The sequence below is a fragment of the Corythoichthys intestinalis genome, chromosome 12, assembly GCF_030265065.1.
Source record: "Corythoichthys intestinalis isolate RoL2023-P3 chromosome 12, ASM3026506v1, whole genome shotgun sequence".
NCBI lineage: Eukaryota > Metazoa > Chordata > Actinopteri > Syngnathiformes > Syngnathidae > Corythoichthys > Corythoichthys intestinalis.
Genome location: NC_080406.1, coordinates 51,035,757 through 51,060,082, shown reverse-complemented (window position 1 = coordinate 51,060,082; position 24,326 = coordinate 51,035,757). Strand labels below are relative to the sequence as shown.

The 24,326-nt window shown below is 39.8% G+C and overlaps 1 protein-coding gene across 1 annotated transcript in view; it reads left to right on the top strand.

Annotated features, from left to right (window-relative positions):
* The window catches only part of rftn2 (raftlin family member 2), a 41,264-nt gene extending 22,172 nt beyond the window's left edge, over nucleotides 1-19,092 (top strand). The window contains exons 2-9 of the mRNA XM_057852918.1: nucleotides 997-1,177; nucleotides 3,203-3,311; nucleotides 6,234-6,411; nucleotides 7,345-7,563; nucleotides 7,846-7,952; nucleotides 8,195-8,298; nucleotides 12,415-12,496; nucleotides 16,009-19,092. Of these exons, the coding sequence (XP_057708901.1) occupies nucleotides 997-1,177; nucleotides 3,203-3,311; nucleotides 6,234-6,411; nucleotides 7,345-7,563; nucleotides 7,846-7,952; nucleotides 8,195-8,298; nucleotides 12,415-12,496; nucleotides 16,009-16,212 (1,184 nt within the window). The 3' untranslated portion in view covers nucleotides 16,213-19,092. The remainder of the gene's footprint in view (nucleotides 1-996; nucleotides 1,178-3,202; nucleotides 3,312-6,233; nucleotides 6,412-7,344; nucleotides 7,564-7,845; nucleotides 7,953-8,194; nucleotides 8,299-12,414; nucleotides 12,497-16,008) is intronic.
* Nucleotides 19,093-24,326: the final 5,234 nt, after the last annotated feature.

Genomic DNA, 24,326 nt, shown 5'->3' with positions numbered 1-24,326 from the left:
GCATAATGATAACAAATTATAGCCTGTCTTTTGTAACAAATTCTCCCAGTTAAACAAGACTGTAAGATGGATATTCAATAAACATTAATATATTTTATATTTGCATGTGTGTTCTAACAGATGGATAGTGGATTTGACATTTATTTTAATCTCCTCGAGTTGGCAGAAAAAAAACGCAAGTTTTCTCAATGTTTATATACTCTACATATTTTTATCATTATAAATGCATTTACACAGCGAAATAACGCTGAAAAAGTACATACATACATTGTTTTAGTATAAATATATGAATATATATTTTTTGAAAAAAGTCTGCTCGATGCGTCTAAATCCCACTTTACTCACGAGAGATAATGGCTCGTCATCCAGAATGATTCCTTCGGCAATGACTCTTCCCTGGGCTTTGGGACTGTCAAGTGCCAGTTTGTCACGCATAGCAAAAGTTTCTGCCAGTGTTCGTTGCGTATGACCTTTCTTTCTGTCTTCGGTTTTCTCCTTATACTCCTCATATACTCCTCATACTCCTTGTATTGTTTGTGGTGGTATTTCGATACATGCTTGATTAGTTTGATTGTATTAACACTTCTTACAGCTTTACCACCACGCTTGACTTTATTGTGGCATATGTTGCACTCTGCCTCTTTGTCTTTGTCGTCCTTTAAAGTGAAATAATCCCACACAGCTGACATTTTTACCGATAGTCTCTCAGTCATTTGGGTGTGTGTGTTGAAGTTGTGCGTAAAATGCGGACCGGATTTTAGGGAAACCGAAGCAAAAACTGGAATGGATTATGTTAGTCGGTGCACTGGAAAACCCGGACTGGACTTAAAAAAAAAAAAATTGGATCGGAAGTCTGGATCGGAATTTTTTCGTGTCGGCCGATACGATACCGATACGCATTTTTTTGCCCATATTGGCGTCCGATCCGATCCAGATATCGGATCGGGACATCTCTAACAACAACTAACCTGCTGAATCCTGTCTTCTTTGGTGTAGGTAGCCGTCCCACGGTGCAGTACGTGTCTTCGCTGGCTGAGCTGCCTCAGGCACTGCAGCCATACTATACACAAGGCTACGTCCTGGCCGCTCTTCACCCCATCATCCTGTCCGTAGGCCGCACGCGTTCGCTTCCTTTCAGCCTGCTTTACCGCGCCGTGCTGGCGCGACCCAGATTGAGGTAATTTGACGCTCTAAACTCTACTTAGAAAACCCAAAAACAAAATCAGGTGCATGCCATTTCACTCAGCAGCAAACTGTCGAGTAAATCCATGAATGATTGATGGAGCCAGCTGCATATTTCATGCAAAACCCTGCCAGAAGGTCATGTTGGCTAGCCAGAAAGGCCTGATTCTTGCTTGTCCCGGTTTCTCAGACTGAAACGCTGGTCTCTATTGGTTAGAAAACCACTTGACAACATCCATCAGCCAATTGGGAGAGGTGGTTCCACACGTCTGCATATATTAACAATGAGAGCAGTCATTATATTTTAACATTAAATCACTTTACATAATTCTAAATGGTCTGGACAGCTACTTTAAAAATCCCTAACTTGCCAATCAATATAATAAGAAAGGTTTTAAAAAAAAGTTATCAACTATACTAAACTAGAAACTCTATATGTATTATAAAGTATTGAATTAAGAGTTTATACAGTATGTTTGAGGCAATTGGGCAAGAAATGGTCTTGCAATAATTAATGCAATATGATATAAATCAGCCACAAATACAACTCCTTGCAAAAAGTATGGAATCCCCAGTCTCTGATGAGCAATCACTCAGACATTTTATCATGTAGAACAAACTCAGATAAAAAGCTTGAAAAAATAATGAATTTGTTCAAAAGTGCAACTCTTTAGCATTCAGAAACACTAAAAGAAATAAATAAAAACCTTGTCAAGAGTCAAGAATCTGCATTGGACAAGGTGTCAAGAGTCAAGAATCCGCATTGGACAAGGTGATGATGCTGGAACTTTTGTTTGGTGCGGTTCCAGTGAGATTGTGCAAACATAACTGCCTGAAGAAGACATCAAAATTCCCTCAGTCCTTGATGATATGGGGCTGCATGTCAGGCAAGGGCACTGGGGACATGGCTGTGGTTAAATCTTCAATAAATGCACAAGTTTACATTGAAATTTTAGACAGCTTTCTTATCCCTTCAATTGAAAATATGTTCGTCATTTTCCATGAATGTAAAGGACGACTTTATATAATAGATAAGGGACTGCAACAGAAAGAAATGGCCCTAAATTCCTCAAAATTGGTAAAAAAAAAAAAAAAAATGATGGCTGGCAAATGTAAAACACAGTAAAATTTCGATATGCAATGTTCAAATGCTACTTAGAATACAGCGGTACCTTTACAAACAAAATTCATTGGTTCTGGAATTAGTTTCGTAACCTGAAATTTTTGTAAATAAAGTTGCGTTTTCTGTTCCAAGCCCCCCAAAATTCAGACATAAATCTTTAATAAAGCATAAAAATGCATCAAAACATTTAACAGATACATGTTACAATTAGATTATTGCACAATAAACATAAAATCAGAGTTGTGCATGGTGTAAAAAAAAAACAAGAACAGTGTAAAGAATAAAAATGAATACACTTATGTAAAGCTGTCGGAACACGAGGGGAAAATGAAGAGGACGCTGCGATACACACATACACATACAGTAGAGGTTCCTCTTAGCCAATTGGATGCCAGGAATGCTAGGCAATAGCCAATGGCAGAAAAGCTCTAAGTATGTTACATTCAGTAAAATCTGAGCTGTGAGTACTAGCCATACTGTATCCTGAAATTTCTTTTGTAACAAGAGGCAATATTTTCCCGTTAAGGCATGTCTTAACCTGACAATTCTGTTTATAGAGATGTTCGTAAGTCGAGGTACCACTGTATTTATTCATTAACACAACATTTGGAACATGGTAATATTTATTAATGGGAAATTAAACTAAGTCAAGATATAAGAATTTGGTCTACTTTAGATTTTACGGTACAGTATCAACAAAAAGCGACCTCCAGAAAGAAGTGCATTTCCCTAGTGGTTTCCTCATCTGCCTTAAAATTTTGAGGTTTGAGTTCAAATCTCAGAGCTGGCCTTTACTGTGTGTTGTTTGCATATTCTCGCCTTATTTCCACTTTTAAAAATGGATTTTCATCACTTGTTTTGTGTTTCTGGTTTAATCTTGAGTTTCTTTCTGTGAAGTCAACAGACAGCATCCATGTGCCACAGTGTGCCTTTGCTGAGGGTGGAGGAGTGGCCATTACCTGGAGATTCGCTGACGAGTGACATTGTTCGGGCGCTTATCGACAGGGTGAGTGTACTTACCTGTCATTGTAACTAGTCAACAGTCAACAATGGGGAAACCCATTTGGTATAGTCCATTCTTAAAAGACATGAGTTCATCCGATCTGAGTTTAAATTCGGATCTGAATTGAAATTCCATTAATCCGTTCCAATCCCTCAAAAAGCGTGACAAGCAGAGTACCATGAGCGATCACGTTTGTCTATATGTTCAGAAATGTACTACTATTTACTCCAAATCATCTACCTTGGATTGTCGACGTGGATTGAAGTTTTCCGTCACATTCACGAAAATCCATCAGCAGGGGTCCTAGTGCGCAGTATGCATAAGGGAATGAGGCCTATGTTTTTTTGTATACAGGTAGTCTCCGGGTTACGACGTACCCGATTGACATGATTTCGACTTTACAATGCCGGGGTCTTGTTTGTTGTTGTTGTTGGTTTTTTTTTTCTTTTTTAATAATGTTGACTTTTTTGTGATGCATTCTCTTATCTTGGCGTAGGAAGCGTAGAGCGGACAGTATTATTGGCACGCAAGTAAGAGCGCATGTACACACGTAGAAAAATGTATTTGCACACACAAAGAAGAGCGCACGGGCATGCGCACACACGAGGAAGAGAGCATTTCTTTTCTTTCCACAACAAAGTTGCGCAGCCGAGTGGGGGGGGGGGGGGGGATCCCTGCAAGCATGCAATAACTCTTGTACTGTTTATTGTCCGTTTTCAATTGTGGTCAAGTTATGTGATTGTTTCTGATGATGTGAGGACGCTAACTGAAAGATGCTAATCATTTCTGTGGATTGTTATTTCTGTATCAGCAGTTAGTTATAATTGCAAATTTCAATTGTTGTTATTTAATATGAAACTGGTTTAATTTTGTTTTAATTTTCGTTACATTCTGCAAGTGTTGATGTGATGAGCAGATGAATAAAGTCAGCAACCAACACGGACGTCTCACAGTCATTTCGGGGCTTAGCTTGCTGTCTAGCGAGGACAGTACAATGACATAATAAATTATAATGTTTTTGGATAGTTATTTTGAGATTTGGGGGTCTTTAGGGGTACTTAAAGAGTTCATTCTGACTCGCGCGGAAATTCGGGTAGGAATGGAACTCATTCGTAACCCGTTCGTAAAGTCATTGCATTCGGCTTTAAACATTAGAAACTGTTCATATCATTTAACATTCTTGACTGAAATTGTAATCTGACCACCACGGCGATGTATAGACAGTGATTTACTACATTTCCCTAGGAACGGAACTCCTTTATAACCCTGGGACTACCTGTATTAGGTTTGTAGTGATGTTACTGACCTCTGCTGAGATTTAGCTTCTAATTTATTTGGTTAATATGGCAAAACAAAATTCTTAAGAACGATTTTTTTTGTGTGTGTAAAAAAATAATGGGAGCATTGAACTGCTCAAAAGAAGTGAACCCTTTATAAGAGGAACAACTTTACAAAGTTCAGCTGCAGTTATTTTGTTATCCAGAGGCGAGGAGGGTTCTCGAAAAAATCTTTTCAATATCCACCCACCTGCTGCTCGCCTCATTCTTTTATGTTTCACGCTCTCCTTGTGACGTTCTATGGCTGCTTTGTGCCTGCTGCTCACGTCCACGTCACACCGACAAAGCATGCAGAAACCGTGGAATGAGTCTCGGCTGCTTTTGGCGAGGAAAACGTGCACTTTCGTCCATTCAATGTTAAAAGATGTCCGCCGTATTGGCATGTTTGCTAGTACGGTTCTAAATTCTCGGTGAGGAAATGTCATCAGATAGCTTTGTTTGCATTTTATTGAACCAATGATATAAGATGTTTTTAATTGAAGCCACTCTTGGCCAATCACGACCAGTTGTGACAACCGTGTGGCTGAGTTGCGTCACATAAACTGGACCGCGGCCCATTTTCTTTGTGTCGGACGCCGTACACATCACTGAAAAGGCTGAGTGTCCGTCCTAAAACCGGACAGATGGCCACCCTAAATACAGGTAGTCCTCGGGTTACGAACGAGTTCCATTCTATGCTGGTGACGTAACCCGAATTTCCGCATAAGTTGGAATTAACCATTTAAGTACCCCAAAATAACTATACAAAATGTCCAAAAGTATTGTATATTGTTTAATGATGGATGGTACACTGCCCTCTGGTGGCTGCATTGGGTCTAACTGGACTGTCGCCTTATGACTGAGGAGCGGACTCTTGTCTGATATGGATAAAGGACAGCTGCACTCTGTTTTGGCCCACGTAAGGCTGTAAATTCTTTCAGCTAATATGTTTTAGTATGCATTTGTATGGGGTTAGGGTTTACAGCTACAGTTTGTGGAGTTACGTGTAAGCAATTTGCTATGAGAATTGTAAATATATTAGCATTCATAACATTTAAGACTTTTGTTGGAAAATTAGGCTAATTTGATCTACTAAATTTACATGTTAAACAGACAAGATGGACCTTGTAACACCAATTGTTTCGTGTAAAATGTTTTCTTGTTAAAATGCGTGTTGTTTTGAACATAACTGTGCATACATGTGGTACAGCTGTACAAATGGTCAAAAGTGAAGGAAGTAAAAAGATTCAAAAAGCACAATTGCCTTGTTTGCTGTCTGTAAAACTGAACAACTTCACATTTAGTGAGGACAGAACACATCATATTAATTAAAGTAAAGTAAAAAATAAGATACTGTGTGGTACAATAAGGTACTGTTTATGCGACCAAGAAAAAAAAAACGACTGGAGAAAAATGGCAGACGAGACTCGTCGTAAAGTCGAAATTGCGAAAGTCGAGTACGTCGTAACCTGGGGACTACCTGTACAGTATGTGACCTGGCTCAATAAATTATGTCCAACATAGTCCAAGAGGGATAGTTGACACAAATGTTCCAAGGTGCAAAGACTTGTTATCACTTTTGTTTTGTTTTTGTTGCCTTCTTTAAAAGGTGAACAGCAGCGCCCGCGGGGGTGTTCGTTTCGTCGGTTCGGTCCTCCAGCAAGTGAGCGTGCTGAGCAACGGCAGCAAACTGCACAGTCCAAAGAGGGGCTGCCGCTCACCCCCACATTCTCCCCCTCGCACCCCCCCAGGAGAGCGGGAGCTGGAGGAGAACACCTACAGTCCTGGTGAGACACGCACAGACCTCTGGGGACCATTTTTACTCAAATACAGTGGTACCTCTACATACGATCGCTTCGACACACGACCTTTTCGACATCCGACGTAAAATTTGACTCGCCATTTGTTTCTACATCCGACGACATGCTCGAAATACGACGACAATGGCAGCACCGCAGACGAATGCACGGCGGATTTTCTTGTGTGACAAATCAACACAGGTTTCAGAAAAGGTTGGTACAGGTGGTGAAACAAGGAAAAAGTTGACGCTTACCTTCTAAATGAAGATGCAAATGACAGAAAAATATGAGCGTAGGGTGGGCATCCGTGAAATGGCTCAACAATACATCTCCACGGTCCTCCTCCGACCATCGTTCGCCAGTCTTTATAAGTTAAGCTGACAATTCTTATTGTGGTAACATCTCCAGAGAAATCGCCAGCTTCGCCACGTTTTCATCATTTCTTTCACAACTTATTCAACACAAAACGCCTGCTGTCTGCCGCAATTGACGATGTTCTCAAGAAAGCATTGAAAGCGAAAGTAAACTTTCACCCGCTCCCCTCCCTCTTTGTCACGTCAGCGCCGCGGTGCCTTCAGGTACAGAAAAAAACGTCCGCCTTATTAGAACCCGTTTCGTTACACTATTACAGGAATTATTATTATTATTACATTATTAATCCGATTTTTATTTATTATTTATTTGTTTTGCTATATGTAATTGCTATTTGTAATAGTACCAGCAGTATTTTTTAAGGATTTAGTGCAGGTTTTTGGGCTGTGGAACGAATTAATGGAATTATAATGTATTCCTATGGGTCCTGCTCGACATACGACCATTTCGACTTACAAACAAGCTCCTGGAACGGATTAACTTCGTATGTAGAGGTACCACTGTATTGTAATCAAATAGAAGATATTGACTGTCATTCTTTTTTCCCAGACATGCGACTTTTGGTCTTCTTCCACTCTTGGGCTCAGGGATGTGCACCGTTGGAGTCGTTAGCATGCCAGTACCACCAGGGGGCGTTGTCCATGCGCGTCTCCAGGAAGGGGCAGGTGGTGAGCGCCCTGGAGGCCGACTGGCTGGAGCTGACGGCGGCCTACTACCGCAGAGGCTGGTCGTTGGTGGACTCCTTCGTCTACTGGGACACCCCGAAAGGTCGGGACCGCATCTAATCACCACATGAAGCCATTGTGTTGTTTGTTCATGGTTATAAAAGAAGGATTCACGCATAAAATTTGGCATTTCCTGTTGTGACTGTGGCTGCTGCCTCCTGTTGTCCGCTGTGACTATTTTTAGCGCCGTCTCTGTAGTCTTAAAGACCTCACTTCCTATTGCTTTCACACAGGGGGGAGCTTTCACTCTGTGGATTAGTTCTAAAACTGCGGTCAAGATTTCTCACGGGGCCAAAGTGATGACAGCAAAATGTTTGTGTTATAGGCGAACCCGTGCCGCGGTCTCTAGAGGGCCTTTTTGTGTATGAAGAGAGGAGCACCGCCCCTCCTGCCAACGACACCATCGTGGTGGAGCAATGGACTGTTATTGAGGTCGAAACTATTATGTTTCTTATTATGAACCTTCTTTGTAATAGTACAGCAAGTTATTACTTGACAAAAGGGATGAAAAACCAGACTGTGTTCTTGCATCACTTGAAGTTCATAGCCAAATTGAAACAGTTTTTATTTAATTACAATGTATTACCCACACTTTAAAAGTTAAAAATGGTACCGGTAAAGATTTGCGCTGAATGTAGTTTTCAGCATTGTGAATTTGTGTCTTATCTATGCAGGGATCCAGTGTAAAAACAGACTATGGGCCACTGCTTCACACTCTCGCTGAGTTTGGGTGGCTGCTGACGTGCGTTCTGCCCACTCCCATCATACGTCATGACAGGTAACAATGGCTAAGTCTGAGGTTTTTTTCTGTTTCAAAAGCAACACAAACAAAAACATGAATATTGATGCCATTCAATTTCAAAGGGGTTCTGTATAGATCTGACGTGGTTCTCATGTCTGACTTCAATACGAATGCCGGACATATATTTTCAACACACATAATCAGAGGTGGGGAGAGTAGCCAAAAATGTGACTCGAGTAGTGTAACCCAGTACAGAAATAATGACGCCATTTTATTTTGAAAAACAATTATTTTAGCTCTCCTCTAGATCTACTGACCAGAAAAGCCAAGTGGTTTTGCTTAACCCTGGCCATTCTAAAGCTAATGCCAACGTGAATGCTATGCTAATGCTAGACGTTACATTTAGCCTCTCCTGATCACTCAGCACAGGCCTTTGAAGGCTAAAGCAGCATTGCATATTCTCTCTTGCCAAGATAAGAAAATAAGTCTTACCGTGTTTCCAAGCAAGCAAGATGGAGTGCAGCCTAGCTTTAGACACATACTAAATTCCGGGGAGGTGGGGAGGGAGTGGTGTACCACATCTCACATGAGTGACACGACGACAACACTGCTACGATGCAAGCTAACGTACTTCATAAAAATGTCACGCGTAGGGAACATATGACAGAAATTATGTCGCATTTCCGTCTCGTTGTTGTCTCATCAGATGAACATTTGCATTTGTCTCGTTATGTTCTAGTCTCCCAAGCTACGTCATCGTCATGAAAAAAGTGTTGGTCGACGAAATATTTCCGTTATCGTCTTGTTGACGAACACTGCATAACCTTAAAGTGCCTGTGACAGGATAAAAATAGTCTTACATATCATTATTATGTGATTTAAAATCATATTTTGAGACAATTCGACTATATACAACAATTTGGCAAAGCGCAGATGACGAGAAATTAGTTTTTTAATCTGCCGTTTAGCCCCACCTGTCATTATAGCGCTCTAGCGTCCCCAGCTGGAGAATGACGTCGGCAGGGTCACGATTTCAGATGATTTAGAATTCAACCCATTGAGGAGGAAGATTCCAGCAGGGAAAATGCGACAGAGAGCAGCAAAATGTCATCATTGTTTCAATCTGTCTGCTCCAACATTTAAGGATATTCTTTTTGTCTAATTATTTTTCCCCAATTGCTAAATAAATGGTATGATCATGACAAACAACTGTCATGTGCTAAATGGAATATGAAATATTAAAAATTCATTTATTCAGTATGACAGGGCAAAATTACTGCATTATGGTCAAAAGTGCCAACTTCTTTCACCTTCCGAACGGTATTTTATGCCACTGGAGTTAGGCTTTTGTCATTTGCCCAATTCGGAGACGGAGGAAAGAGCGTAAACAAAACAGGGGGCATGACAGTTCGCCGACATGCTAACCCGAACTGGTCTTTTTCATGCCTTTCGAAAACAAAAAATCACACAAAACTACCCCGACTCATGTCAGAGACAGCGGCAAGAGTGAGAGCCTTTACCGATCGGACAGCCCCCGGCTGTGAGCAAGTTATGGCTCGTCGTTCCCCTGCTGAGGGCAGTAGTGCTCGTTGCCGGTGAGGCAGCGGGAGAATGACCGCCGAGCGGCTGTTCCAATCTTTTTCGCCTTTCGAAAATGAAAAATCACACAAAATTGCCCCGACTCATGTCAGAGACAGCAGTAAGGGTGACAGCCTTCACCGATTGGCCAGTCCGCGGCGGCGAGCAAGTTACGGCTCGTTGTTCTACTGCGCCCCGGTGGTCAGGCAGTGCTCGTTGCCTGGGAGAGAAGGGGAAACGAGTATTATCACCAACAAAATGCAAGCCACCTGCATATTAAAACATTTGCCATGATCCCAGTATTTCACATAATATAAAAAACGAAGCTTACCGTATTTTTCGGACTATAAGTCGCACCTTAGTATAAGTCGCACCAGCCCAAAAATGCGCAATGAAGAGGGAAAAAAAACATAAGTCGCACAGGAGCATAAGTCGCATTTTGGGGGGAAATTTACTTGGTAAAATCCAACACATAGAACAGATATGTCATCTTGAAAGGCAATTTAAAATAAAAATTAGGACTGTCAAACGATTAAAATTTTTAATCGAGTTAATTACAGCTTAAAAATCAATTAATCGCAATTCAAACCATCTATAAAATACAGGGTGACCCAAAAAAAAGTTTACACTGCCATAATACAACTTAAATGCCATGTTTATTCATCTTAGAATTAGAATTTAATCACAAATTATACATTATTGTAAAGAACATGTACGGTACACTCATTTTTCAACGTGTCCTCCCTTAAGTGTCACAACAGCCTCCTGGCGCCTGCGGAACGCTTGACAGGTCTTCTTTATGTAGGATGCTGTCATCTTTTCCCAAGATCTAACAATGGACCTCTCCAAGGCTGCCACAGAAGTTTGTGCCTTTTTACAGGCACTGTCCTCCACAGTTGCCCATATGCTATAATCCAGGGGATTGAGATCTGGACTCTGGGGTGGCCACATATCACCTTTTCAATCAACTTTTTGGTCCGCACAGATCGGGTTTTCCAGACCCAGGTTTTCGTGAGGCTGTTCCAGTATCTTTCAGCTTCTTTTTAACTTTGTAGACTGCACATCTGGATATTCTCAGATTTGCTGCAATCTCAGTAGGTGTCAGACCGGCACGCAGCAATTCAGGTACAGCTAATGTTTTCTTCATTTTCAGCAGAAGTACAGGATTGTAGAGACAAGAGATTACCAGCTGCATTGAGTGACCTTAATGAATCACTTCAGCATGACAACCTATTTAGATATGTTTCAATGGCTTTTAAACAAGCAGTCAACTGAGTGTAAACTTTTTTTTGGGTCACCCTGTATGCCATATTTTTCTGTAAATTATTGTTGGAATGGAAAGATAAGACACAAGATGGATATATATATTCAACATGCGGTACATAAGGACTGTATTTGTTTATTATAACAATAAATTAACAAGATGGCATTAACATTATTAAGATTCTGTTAAAGCGATCCATGGATAGAAAGACTTGTAGTTGTTAAAAGATAAATGTTAGTACAAGTTATAGAAATTTTATATTAAAACCCCTCTTAATGTTTTCGTTTTATAAAAATTTGTAAAATTTTCAGTCAAAAAATAAACTAGTAGCCCGCCATTGTTGATGTCAATAATTACTTACACAATGCTCATGGGTGCTGAAGCCTATAAAATCAGTCGCACACAAGCGCCAGCAGAGGGCAGCAAAACTCCACAAAACACAATTAACAAGCGGGCATTTCACTTTACTGTCATTTAAATTTGTCTGAGCGGGGCATGTGCGTTAATTGCGTCAAATATTATAACGTGATTAATTTTAAAAATTTATTACCGCCCGTTAACGCGATAATTTTGACAGCCCTAATAAAAATACAATAGAGAACAACATGCTGAATAAGTGTACAGTATGATAGTTGTTACATGAAACATGAACAAGGAAATGTGAACGTAGCCAGTATGTTAAAGTAGCTAACATAGCCATTAAGAGTTATGCAGAACCTACAGCACATTGGGCTGGCGTGATGCAAAAACAAAACGAATTAATCCGCAAAATCAGCTGAATCCACAGTCCTTCTGCAAGCTATATAGTTATGGCTGTTTTGTGAAGGTAATCTTTACCGCTGATGTCACATTCTACTTTCTCAACCCAAGACTGCAGCCGGAAGTCACTCATTTTCATAGCGCGGGATTCAAAAAATTGAATAAATATATCGATTGCTTCCACACACATCCAAAACAGTCCATTTAATTGAGGGGCATAAAATACCACGTATAATATGAAATTAACATGCTTTTTGGTGTCACAGGTACACAGGAACAAGTGCATTCAGTGGACAGTGGGCACATTATTCAACACAGCTGTACTTAAAAGTTAACATTGTGTACTAAAAGTGTTTCAATACCATCGTAGAGGTTTATTAAGTTTCTTTATATTGAAGATTTTTACTTGCTATTGTGGGCTGGTTAGAAATGTATCCCTTGCATTTAAAATGTGTTTACTGTGCTTCAAAACTAATTCTTATTACATATATGTACGTAATTGCACATATGGAATACAACTTTGATTACTGTTCTATGTTTGTGCATATTAGTGATGGTAATCTGGCAACCAAGCAGGTTGTCTTCCTTCAGCGGCCTGTCAGAAATCAGGCAGCAGCACAGCACAGGAACCAGGTGAGAAATGTACTAAAGAACTGTCTATCCTATGGGGTTATATACTGCGCCCTGGTGGTCAAATTACAATTTCAGTCATGATTGTAAAATGATATGAAGTTTCTAATGTTTTAAGACTAATGCAATGACTTTCCCAAGTACTCTATAGTTAAATATCAGGAAAAGCCACCACTAAAAAATAAAAAACTTTAATCAAAAAATTATCACTGTGAACTGAGTGACATCATGCTGAAAATAATCATTGTAATGATCATCAACAAGGACTGACATTCAGCTGAAACTGTCGCCCCATTTGAAAGTTCAGAGTTAGCTGTATTTTCAGTGCAACAATGACGATATATTCTATGCTTTACGTGGAACGTCAACGTAGACCTCTCGATTCGAAGGCTGAATTGCTAACTAAAGTGATGAAAGCACATATGTTTGTGGCCTAAAATATCCATCCATCCATTATCTTCCGCTTAGTCCGGGGTCGGGTCGCGGGGGCAGCAGCTTTAGCAGGGAAGCCCAGACTTCCCTCTCCCCAGCCACTTCAGCCAGCTCCTCCGGCGGGATTCCAAGGCGTTCCCAGGCCAGCCGAGAGACATAGTCTCTCCAGCGTGTCCTGGGTCGACCCCGGGGCCTCCTGCCGGTGGGACATGCCCGGAATACCTCTCCAGGGAGGCGTCCAGGAGGCATCCGAACCAGATGCCCGAGCCACCTCAACTGGCTCCTCTCAACGCGGAGGAGTAGCGGCTCGACACCAAGCCCCTTCCGGATGACCGAGCTTCTCACTCTATCTCTGAGAGGCCGGACACCCTGCGGAGGAAACTCATTTCGGCCGCTTGTATCCGGAATCTTGTTCTTTCGGTCACGACCCACAGCTCGTGACCATAGGTGAGGGTAGGAACGTAGATCGACCGGTAAATCGAGAGCTTCGCCTTTTGGCTCAGCTCCTTCTTCACCACAACGGACCGGTGTAGAGTCCGCATCACTGCAGACGCTGCACCGAGCCGCCTGTCAATCTCCCGCTCCCTCCTACCCTCACTCGTGAACAAGACCCCAAGATACTTGAACTCCTCCACTTGGGGCAGGATCTCATCCCCGACCCAAAGAGGGCACTCCACCCTTTTCCGGCTGAGGACCATGGTCTCGGATTTGGAGGTGATCTTCATCCCAACCGCTTCACACTCGGCCGCGAACCGCCCCAGTGAGAGTTGGAGGTCACGGCTTGATGAAGCCAACAGCACCACATCATCTGCAAAAAGCAGAGATGCAATGCTGAGGCCACCAAACCGGACACCCTCAACGCTTCGGCTGCGCCTAGAAATTCTGTCCATAAAAATCATGAACAGAATCGGTGACAAAGGGCAGCCTTGGCGGAGTCCATTCCTCACTGGGAACGAATTCGACTTACTGCCGGCAATGCGGACCAGACTCTGACACCGGTCGTACAGGGACCGAACAGCCCTTACCAAGGGGCTCGGTACCCCGTACTTCCGGAGCACCCTCCACAGGACTCCCCTAGGCACACGGTCGAACGCCTTCTCCAAATCTACAAAACACATGTGGACTGGTTGGGCGAACTCCCATGCACCCTCGAGGACCCTGCCGAGGGTGTAGAGCTGGTCCACTGTTCCACGGCCGGGACGAAAACCACACTGCTCCTCCTGAATCCGAGATTCGACTTCCCGACGGACCCTCCTCTCCAGCACCCCTGAATAGACTTTACCAGGGAGGCTGAGGAGTGTGATCCCTCTATAATTGGAACACACTCTCCGGTCCTCCTTTTTAAAAAGGGGGACCACCACCCTGGTCTGCCAATCCAGAGGCACTGTCCCCGATGTCCACGCAATGTTGTAGAGGCGTGTCAGCCATGACAGCCCTACGATGTCAATATTATTCAATATCACTTTAAAATGCTTTGACTCTAGTAAACCTATTTTAGCCATTTTATTGGCCTAAAATAAAATGGCTAAAATATGTCAATATTATTCAATATCACTTTAAAATGCTTTGACTCTAGTAAACCTATTTTAGCCATTTTATTGGCCTAAAATAAAATGGCTAAAATAGGTTTACTAGAGTCAAAGCATTTTAAAGTGATATTGAATAATATTGACATCGGTTGTTCATTATAGGTTTTGGGTCAAAATGACATCACTGTGTGAGGCATATGTGGTATGGCAGTTCCTTATTGGCACTTTGCACTTGCACTTTATAAAAAAAAAAAATTTAAAAACTGATGTTTGCACTATTTTGATTTCAACAATAAATATAGTGGTGCAATAGAGGCACTTTTTCTATATGTTCAGTTTAAGATGTTCTGTTATTTTTCAGTTAATGTTTATTTGGAAGACCTTGAAGTTGTTACATTTATCAGTAGTAAAGCATCCAGTGGAGCCAGGGGCGTCACTAGACCTAATACAATACTGGGGCGCTGTGGGGCACTGGCTAGTGAGCCCCCAATTTTTATTTTTTTTTTTGCACTTATCTATCATAAACAGTCAAAAATCATGCTTTATCAAACCAAAATACAAGTTTCTGTAAAAAAAAACATTTTTTTTTTAAAGAATAACAAGTCACTTTTTTGTTTTTCAGCTATCAGTATTTAAAGTTAAAATTGGGACTAATCCTGTCGCGATATGCAAGAAGTCCATTTATCATACGGTAAATAAAAATGAGGGCGGCAATTTTCACGGCTGCGTTTTATCACCATGTCCGTGCGTGCGTGCATTTGTGGGTGCGTGTACACGTTCATGTGGATGGCATATGAGACTACTTCCTTTCACAGATGTTTATTGGTCATCAACATGCCGTAGAATTAAAGTTCACAAATACACAATAAAGAAACACATCCATATTAAATACTGTAAAACGTTAGCATTGCTAGATTGAGGCTTATGGGGAAAAAAGACAATGTACTAACCACTATAGCATGCAATACAACATTGGCAGTCTTCTCCATAACGCAAACGTTTGGTTAAAAGTTGACACTTCAAACATGAAAAATCACTGGTTAACAGCATTTGCGAACATAAAAAAGAAAAAAAAATCTAAAACTGACACCACATGCATGATGAAAAGAGAAGTTTACTTTTTTTTAATGGTCTGTAAAGCTTACGGTTAGCGGCTTACCGAACGCACTTCTGGTGAATATTTCAAAATAAAACCACATCATGTTCAACTTAAAATAACGATTTCTGGAGTTAATCAAATCAAATACTTCAGATTCTACACTGAGAATAGCTTTAAAATGACACCCTTAATGAAAAATCTGATTGGCAATGAATAATTTGGCTTCACATTTGCTAACGTGCACTTTGCAGAACAAGATGACAGTTATTTTGGATCAAATACTGTGTTAACGCTTTTGATGGACTCTAATTGGCAGAAAACAAAAATAGCATTGGATTTCTCATCTATTTCATATTCTGCACTTAGCTTTCAAATGAGTCAATGCCAGAATGGTTAAACGTGTTGATAAATTACTTTAGTTCACCTGATAATAGAAACGTGGCTCGTATTTGCAGGTTCTGTCAGCGCACAGCGAAGTGTCCAGCCGATCCGTCAGTCGCTCGGTCAGCGGCGCTGTGCTTCACCAGGAGCTCTCCCCCGTGGCCGGGGGCATCGGTGGATTCCCGGTGTTCGGAGGGGGGTTCCCCAGCTCCCTTTCGCACCTGGAGGAGGGCGGCTTCGACCAGGAGGAGGGCAAGGCGGAGGTGACGTGCATGTGAGCGGACTCACGGCAGGAGAGTTCCAGCTGAAGGAAATATTTCTCTTGTGGCCACGTGGCAAAAAAAAAAACTGCACTTTTTTGTTTTATAACCCAAGCCATAATAAGAACATATGGAACTGCATTTATTGGATTTTCAAGTAAAACTGCAGCACAGGTAGTCCCCGGGTTACGACGTACTCGACTTAGGTGTTTTCGACTTTACAACGCCAGAGTCTCGTCCGCAATTTTGTCTCCAGTCATTTTTCTATTTTTTCTAAGTGTAAACAGTAAATTATTGTACCTCACAGCATCTTATTTTTTACTTTACTTTATTAATATGACGTGTTCTGTCCTCACTGTGTTGTTATTCAGCTGACGGACAGCAAACAAGGCAATTGTGCTTTTTGAAGCTTTTACTCCCTTTACTTTTGACAATTTGTAAAGCTGTAACATACATACACTTGGCATTCAAACGTCTATCGAGTCTGATCAATATGTAAATTTAGTAGATTAAATTAGCCTAATTTGTAAAAAAAAAAAAAAAAAAAAAAAAAAAGTCTGCTAGCTTAAATGCTACAAATGCTAAAGTATTTGCAATTCCCATAGCAAATTGCTCACACATAACTCCACAAACTGTAGCTCTAAATGCATACACAAACATATATTAGCTGAAACAACTTAGCCTTTTGTCGAGTCTGTTCCTCTGTCATACAAGGCGACAGTCCAGTCAGGTCCAACGCTGCCACCAGAGGGCAGTGTATCTTCCATCATTAAACAAAATACAATACTTTTGGACTTTTTGCATAGTTATTTTGAGATTTAGGGTCCTTAAAGGGTTAATTACGATTTACACAGAAATTTGGGTTACATCGCATGCGCAGGAACGGAACTCGTTCGTAACCTGTGGACTACCTGGACTTAGCATATGCACAAAGAGCGTAATAGCTGGTATCAAGAATCTAGCCGGTACCAGTGGTCCCACAGGATGGATCTTGGACACCTTAGTAACATTTCATTTGGATTTTTTAACACACAGACCAAATGTCTTTTTGAATAAATTCCAATGCTCTTGAATTCATTTTGTTGTTTATCGTATTCCATTTTTTAACCTGAATTTTATGTCAATTTTTACAATGCCAAACTATTCAGGCTAAGAGGTCCACTGCAAATATATTGTTTTTCTTTGACAGTATTTTAAGAGTGAGTAGGTGGCCCACAGGTTTTTATTTATTGGTTTGGGATGTGTTATGCACAAAGATGTCAAAATCATTCTAGTCTTCTTTCTTGCTTCTAGCTTTTTTGGCACATTCCAAGTGCTTTTTATTTTGTTTGCTGATACACACCAAGTCACAGTAACCTGATAAAATACATTTACATTACATGGACAAGAGTAAGTGAAACCTTTTCCTGTACTTTTGTCAATGTTGAATGCTGATTTTGTCCAACGATGTATTTTCAAACATTTTGAATCTTAACAGTATTACTAGTGTGTACGGTACTCCATGGAATAGAGTTTAATTATAGGTATTAAAGTTACCAATCATGGTGTTACAAAGAACGACAGCAGTTTTTGAAAATGAACACAGTTGTGGGATTTTTTTTGTACATTTATACCTTGCCTTCCTAGGATCAAAATGTTGCTATACTGTAATGGTGAAAAGCACATTTTAAACTGATGTAGGGTTTCCATGTCAGTATTTCGTTGTCGTTTTGTTTTTGAGTTGTACAATTTGCTTCCTTGTATGGTTAGTGTTTATTGTCACAAATAAAGTTCTCCATTGTTTGGCAAAGTTTACATTTCTGTTTAACCCTTTTTTTACTTTTTGGTCAAAGACATGGTACATGGACGTCGCATTTTAGGTCATGTAGACCACAATATGATTGGTATAGTACAGGGTGACCCAAAAAAACGGAAACTTTTAACAAGCCAATAAAACCAAGAGTTATGGAAGAAAATATTTCATTCATAGTAATTGAAAACTGTAAACATGACAATTAACAATTATGAAATTTTCATTTAAAAATGACATTGACGGGAATAGTATCTTTTCTCGTATTTACCGGTCGACTATTTGTATCATTCTAACACGCTTAACATAATCAATAAGGGAATAGTATCTTTTCTCGTATTTACTGTTTGTTTGTATTACTCTAACGTACCCAATATAAAATCAATAGCCTTTATATCATAGTTTAAGGAAAACAAGCAGAATATATTTGACATAGGGCATAAGAGATACATGACGCCTTCTGACCACAGAAGCCCAACGCGTGCGTCATGCAGCTAACAGAGCAAGATTGATGCTGACTACCAGGTGATGGGCAAGACATCTAAGATCCCACGTCTGCAACCCCAAATCCCACAATCAGCTCTTCAGGACAGTTCAAAACAAATGGCGGGACGTCCTATAATACCACAACACCCGATAACAAAAACAACTAAGTTTGATAGATCGGTGCCTCTCAGACAGTGAGGCACACCGAACCTCCCACCTCAGTTGCCTCAGTAACCATGATCCAGCAACGAACGGTAACAAACTTGACCGCCCAAATCTGCAACAGAGGAACTATCCTAAACAACACCCAGGCACACCTATCGTCCAACCCACCGTACTGCAGACTTCAGAAAGACTGAATTAGCTAACAACTGTCGCTTCTCCGGGACATTCTGATGTGCTCGTTGTTTTGCTGACCCTGGATCCAGAATTGCCTCTCTGGCGGGGACCCATTTGCTGTTTGCCTTGCTGTTTGATCGGTGTCGACCTGAATAAATTGTCAACTTGTGTTTCAAAGCCTTATTCCAACTTTAAAAATGGAGTCAGTACAAGGGGTTAAGACTAAGGTGAAGTTGGTGGAGTTTTGGCCTGGTTGTCAGAGTTTCGCCAGCCCAGGTCGTTGGAGCTGCGCAACCACGGGTCTGGCGGTTCGGCCGGTGTGATTCCGGCAATCTGGCTAAATCGTCATTTAAATGGGCTCCTCCTGCATGAATGCTCTTCTGTTGACCACTGTTGAAAAAACAGGATTTTATGTATATTGGCAGACATGAGCAAGTGGCAGCATTGACACGGTGACCTTGAGCGAGTAAACAATGTGCCATTTTCGTAACCATAAGATGAAAATCACAGTATCCCAGCTCACATGAGGAATCTCAACTGCAGATTTCAAAAATGCATTCATACCGGACGCCATTTGAAGAAAGTCATTTTTAATTAATTGCTTCTTAAATGGCATGTTTTAAGGTTTAAAATAAGTAAAAATAAGAATGATAATAATAAAATATTCTTTTTTGTATATATGTATTTTAATAAATGTTTTTTAAACACTTCACATATAATAATTATGATACGTTTTAACATGTTACTGTCCCACTGAATTATTTTTAAACAAGTAAAATAGTAGACGCCCAATCCATTTAAAAAAAAGTAGAAAAATGCTTGTCTTTATTAAATGCTTCATTGAGTAAATCCACTCAAATCCACTCAATGAGTTGTCACAGCAACTGTTTAACAAATTAAACGATGTTGACATGTGCGGCACTTTGAAGCTTCGGCTTACAAGCGTCTTTGGCAAGATCAAACCTTAACTGTTTTGCAGTCATCGTTAACTTTAATAAGCAACTCCAGTGCATTGCCTGACCAAGAAAAGCAACAGGAGCGAGAGTGAGGGACTACGTGCTCAAATCGGGACAGCTCTATAAAATCATGCATTTATTTATTTATTTTTTAATTGAAAAAAAATCTGCAATGGACTGAGGGCACGAAGTTTGAAGCACAAAGTAGAGAAGGATCACTGCATCTTACATCAATCTTACTTTAAAAAGTAATTAGTAACAAATTACTTGTTCCAAAAAGTAATTGAGGAACTGAGTTCCCTCATAGTAAGGGTCATTACTCAGCAAAGTAACTGGCGTTACTGTTCATGTTCTACATTACATTATACCCTTATAACATCTTTCACATCAAATATGTTAAATTAACTGATTGAACAGTTTTTTTCATCCAAAAAAACCCTAGGCCACACTTTCATACCCGTCAAGTTGTACGGTTTCGGCGTAATTTGTACATGTGAGCATTGATTTTTAAATGTGTACGCCGTACGTTCAAAATCTGTACATTTTTCGTGCATTATGTTTTTTTTCTCCGTTCGGATTTTGTCACTGTTTCGGCAACGAGACAATGTGCGTTACTATGCGTTACTACGTTGACTGAATGACGCAAGAAAAGTCAGACACGGAGAGAGAAGAGCGGGAGTGTGACGCTGTTGCAAACGCGATGCTAGGTTAGGTGGCTCCAATATTTCCTGACTGTAGCCAACAGCCTACAATTTACGCCCACTTGATGCTACACTAGATATCACATTCATTTTGAACTAGATGCGAAATGACAGACTCGGCGGTGCTAGTAAACAGCCGTCATCTTAAAGCAGTAGACTTCTCAGAAAGGCTCTGTTGTAGTGAACCTTCCTAGCGAACTTTTTATCTAAAATACTCCTAAATCGGCAAAATCTTGACCTGAATCTATCTTTAAATGATGAAACTGTTTTAAAACCTTCACATGTCGAAAGGAGACAGAAGTGAACTAATGCAAAAACGGGAGCAATTTTAACAACTTTAACAGTTGATTCACAACATTAAATGACTTCCAAACATAGCAAAGGTTACTATGTTTTTTTTTTTTTTAACGAAAAAAAAAATCATGAAAGGTAACACCAGTTACTTTGCCAAGTAACTAACTTCTCTTACATTCAGGTAACTCAGTTACTCATTCAATTACTTTTTGGGAGAAGTAATTTGTAACTAATTAATTACTTTTGTAAAGTAAGATTAAGAACACTGGTCATGAAGATGCAGTCTGCAGAATGAAAAGCTATGCTGTGACGAAAGCAGATTTTATTCTGCCAATTTGCACTCAACTATTGAGGATCACTTCTCAGAATTAGCAAAAGAACTGTTCCCTGACTCAAAGATTGCATTGGTAAGTTAATTTTATCAATTGACCTTTTTAATTTATAATTGGACACACTAACGAACTACTTTCAAGTCAAACTGAATTGCAAGCTGAGGTGCCATGAAGTGCAGCCATCAAAAGACGTGATAGAAATTGCCAAAAGTGCCACATACAATTGTAGCAAAAATCACTGTTAAATTTTATTAATCATGATGTAGCTGAAGATATTGTTCTTTAATTGCACCAGCTTATATGTGACAATATTACCAATAAATTCATATTATTTAAAAAAAAAAAAAAGTTTTATTTTTGTTTCATATTGCACGCTATATAAAACCTAAGATTAGTCACCAATTTGTAAGGGCATATGTCACTATTTGTAAGATTGCCAACGGCCTCGGGTTGACAGGAATGTACTTTCTAAAATCATCACATAACAACAAACTAAATAGCATTAACTAGCAATTAATGAAAACTGGAAAACTAACTAAATTGTTAACACATAACATGAACTTTACAATTTACATATGTAGTGCTGCAATGCATGCTGGGAGGTCTGAGGCATGTTGTTTGACAAGTGTTAACAACTGCTGGCAGCAGAGGTTGTCTGTCTCTCCCAAGTGAAGTGACAATGTTACAATGAGCAGTGATGACCAAATCAAGTTTGTTGAAGCAATGAAGCTTTGCAGCCAATTAATTCAAAACGTCATGGTGGTTCATCTGCTCTATTACGCCATCAAGTGGCCATGAAGCCCAAGAGACAAAGTATTGAGAATTCCATGGTTATTAGTTGAAGACTATGGAGGACCAAAGCTGCCAAAATTAAAAATAAAAATAAATCAATCAATAAAAGGAAAAATAAAAACGAATATAAATCCAAAAATAAGAAATAGGGTACAAAAATGAAATATAAATACAAAAATAAATATGGAAATAAATAGTTAATTAAATAAAAGTAGAAATAAAAATGAATATATATACAAAAATAAGAAATTACATTAAAAATGTAAGAATAAATACAAAAATAAATGTGGAAAAAAATACAAAAATAAATATATTGATTAAAATAAATGTCAATCAATGAATAAAAGCGCTTTGCCTTATATTTACTTATTTCATTGTCAGCACGAACGTGCAAGTGGAAATACTATTCAAATGAGGGGGCGGTCCTACATCCATCCTACATGTGTTGAATTATTCACCCATTGGTCGATCGACACGCTGGAGCAGCGATCCTCTCGATCGACTTTGCCTGCTGGCCTGCCTGGCTGCTTGTTGCTAGCTTCGTAAAATAATGGGAGTCAGTATGGGGTCAGATTAGTCTCATAAGTAACACACATACACAAGCTGCTACGGGAACTGGAAGCTGGCAATCGGTTGGATGAGGACAAGGTACGTATTAAATTGGTAATTTGGTGTGTGTTTTAACTTTTTACTTAATTTGGTGTATTTTTTTAAAAAACTTTTTACTTAAGTCCAGTCGAGGTATGTTGAATCTATATCATTTTTAATAAGCTAATACCTCGCATTGGGTCTCGGGAAGGGGAGGCAAAGCGGGACACGGATAAATTTGCTAACAATATTAAACTCTCAAGGAATAGTTTAGCGTTAGTGCAAATTAGTGAAGCGAAATTTACACATTCAAGTTCGTGTTTACGCTCTTATGGGCTCAGGTAGACTGCACCGGCTGGTGTCTCGTCTAATGCTTCCGTAGCTATTTTTTTTTTAAATACCATTTTGCCTTGTGTTGTCTTCCATTTTCTTCTAGATACTTAGGAGGAAGGTTGGGGTGTCGTTCCTCAACAATAACAGACATCTCTCGTTCTCACTCATCTACGTGCTTTTTTACCCTAAAGCTCCCCGAAGATAATTTACATTTCAGGGGATGCTGATGGTGAGCAGCTGGCCAGTTTTAGGGGAGAAAGTTACTGACCTTAAGTGGCTCATGTTGGTGTCCAGCGGACAGGTTTTTTTTTTTTTTTTTTTTTGCATTGATGAACGAGTTAGTTGTGCTGGAAGTCCTTTTTTGTAGATCAATTGCCTGTTTATTATTTGTATTGTATTACATTGGTCATCAATAAAATGTTACTTAGCAGAAAAACAATCATTGCCTTTATTATTTCTGCACATTGGTGAGGTACTGTCACATCAACCACAACCAACATGCTATGCTGTCATTCCAAACAAGTCCAAATATCTGATGGATAGTCTCGCTGTAGACATTCAATAAATTAGAAAATTCTGACATCTGCTGAATTTCTTCAGGAGTCGAGGCTTGTTGCAGCTGCACTTCAGGGACTGACACCTACATGGGGGTGATGACCATGTGGACCATCACATAAAACTCCAAATATGTAATGTAAATTTGAACCAACTAGTCCTGAAATATAACTAAACATGCATACATCCTCTATGGCAAATTTATTGAATAGCTTAACCTGTATGTGCCTAGACTGTGAAAGTGTTTATTTATATAATTTTATTAAGAAGGGGGTTAAAAAATGGTTGAGGACAATGGACAAGACTGCAAAATGGAAAGGGTGACACTCAGTTGTTACTTTAAGGTCGTTTTTACACATAACCTTAAGGTGGAAGTTCTGAATTTTTGACATTAGACTTAACCCATTCAGTCGTGCATTTTTTTTTTGCTGGGCAAAAAAAAAAAATCTAAGCTCATTTTTACTCAAGTACCGGAACAAAGTGTAGTTTTTTGGTCGGGGGATATTTCATGCTTTTATTGGTTAATTTTAATGTTATGTGTGAGAAACATGCCATTTACATGATCCTCTTTGAAGTTGCAATTGTTAAACCATTTTCGTAAAGCCAACAAGCAAAGAGGAAATGCCAAACCTCATGATTTGATTTCGATGGGTGAAATTTCATCCAATCATCTCCCAGAAGTGTCAACTAAAACTATACCAACATTTCTGCAATAAGAGAAGATGTGTTGCAAGGCTCCAAAAATGTTTTAATTTTTTTTTTTTTTTTTTTTTTTTTTTGAGACATTAAACTTGAGGGGTTTTTTTTTTTTGCAAGCCATAAACATCAACATTTAACTCATTGGCTGCCATTGACAGCGCTTGACACCCAATCCATTTTGACTGGGAGAGGGTGGCAGCAAAAGCACTCCCAATCAAAATTGATTCCTAGCGCATGATAAAAAATAAAAGCATGAAATATTTAAACT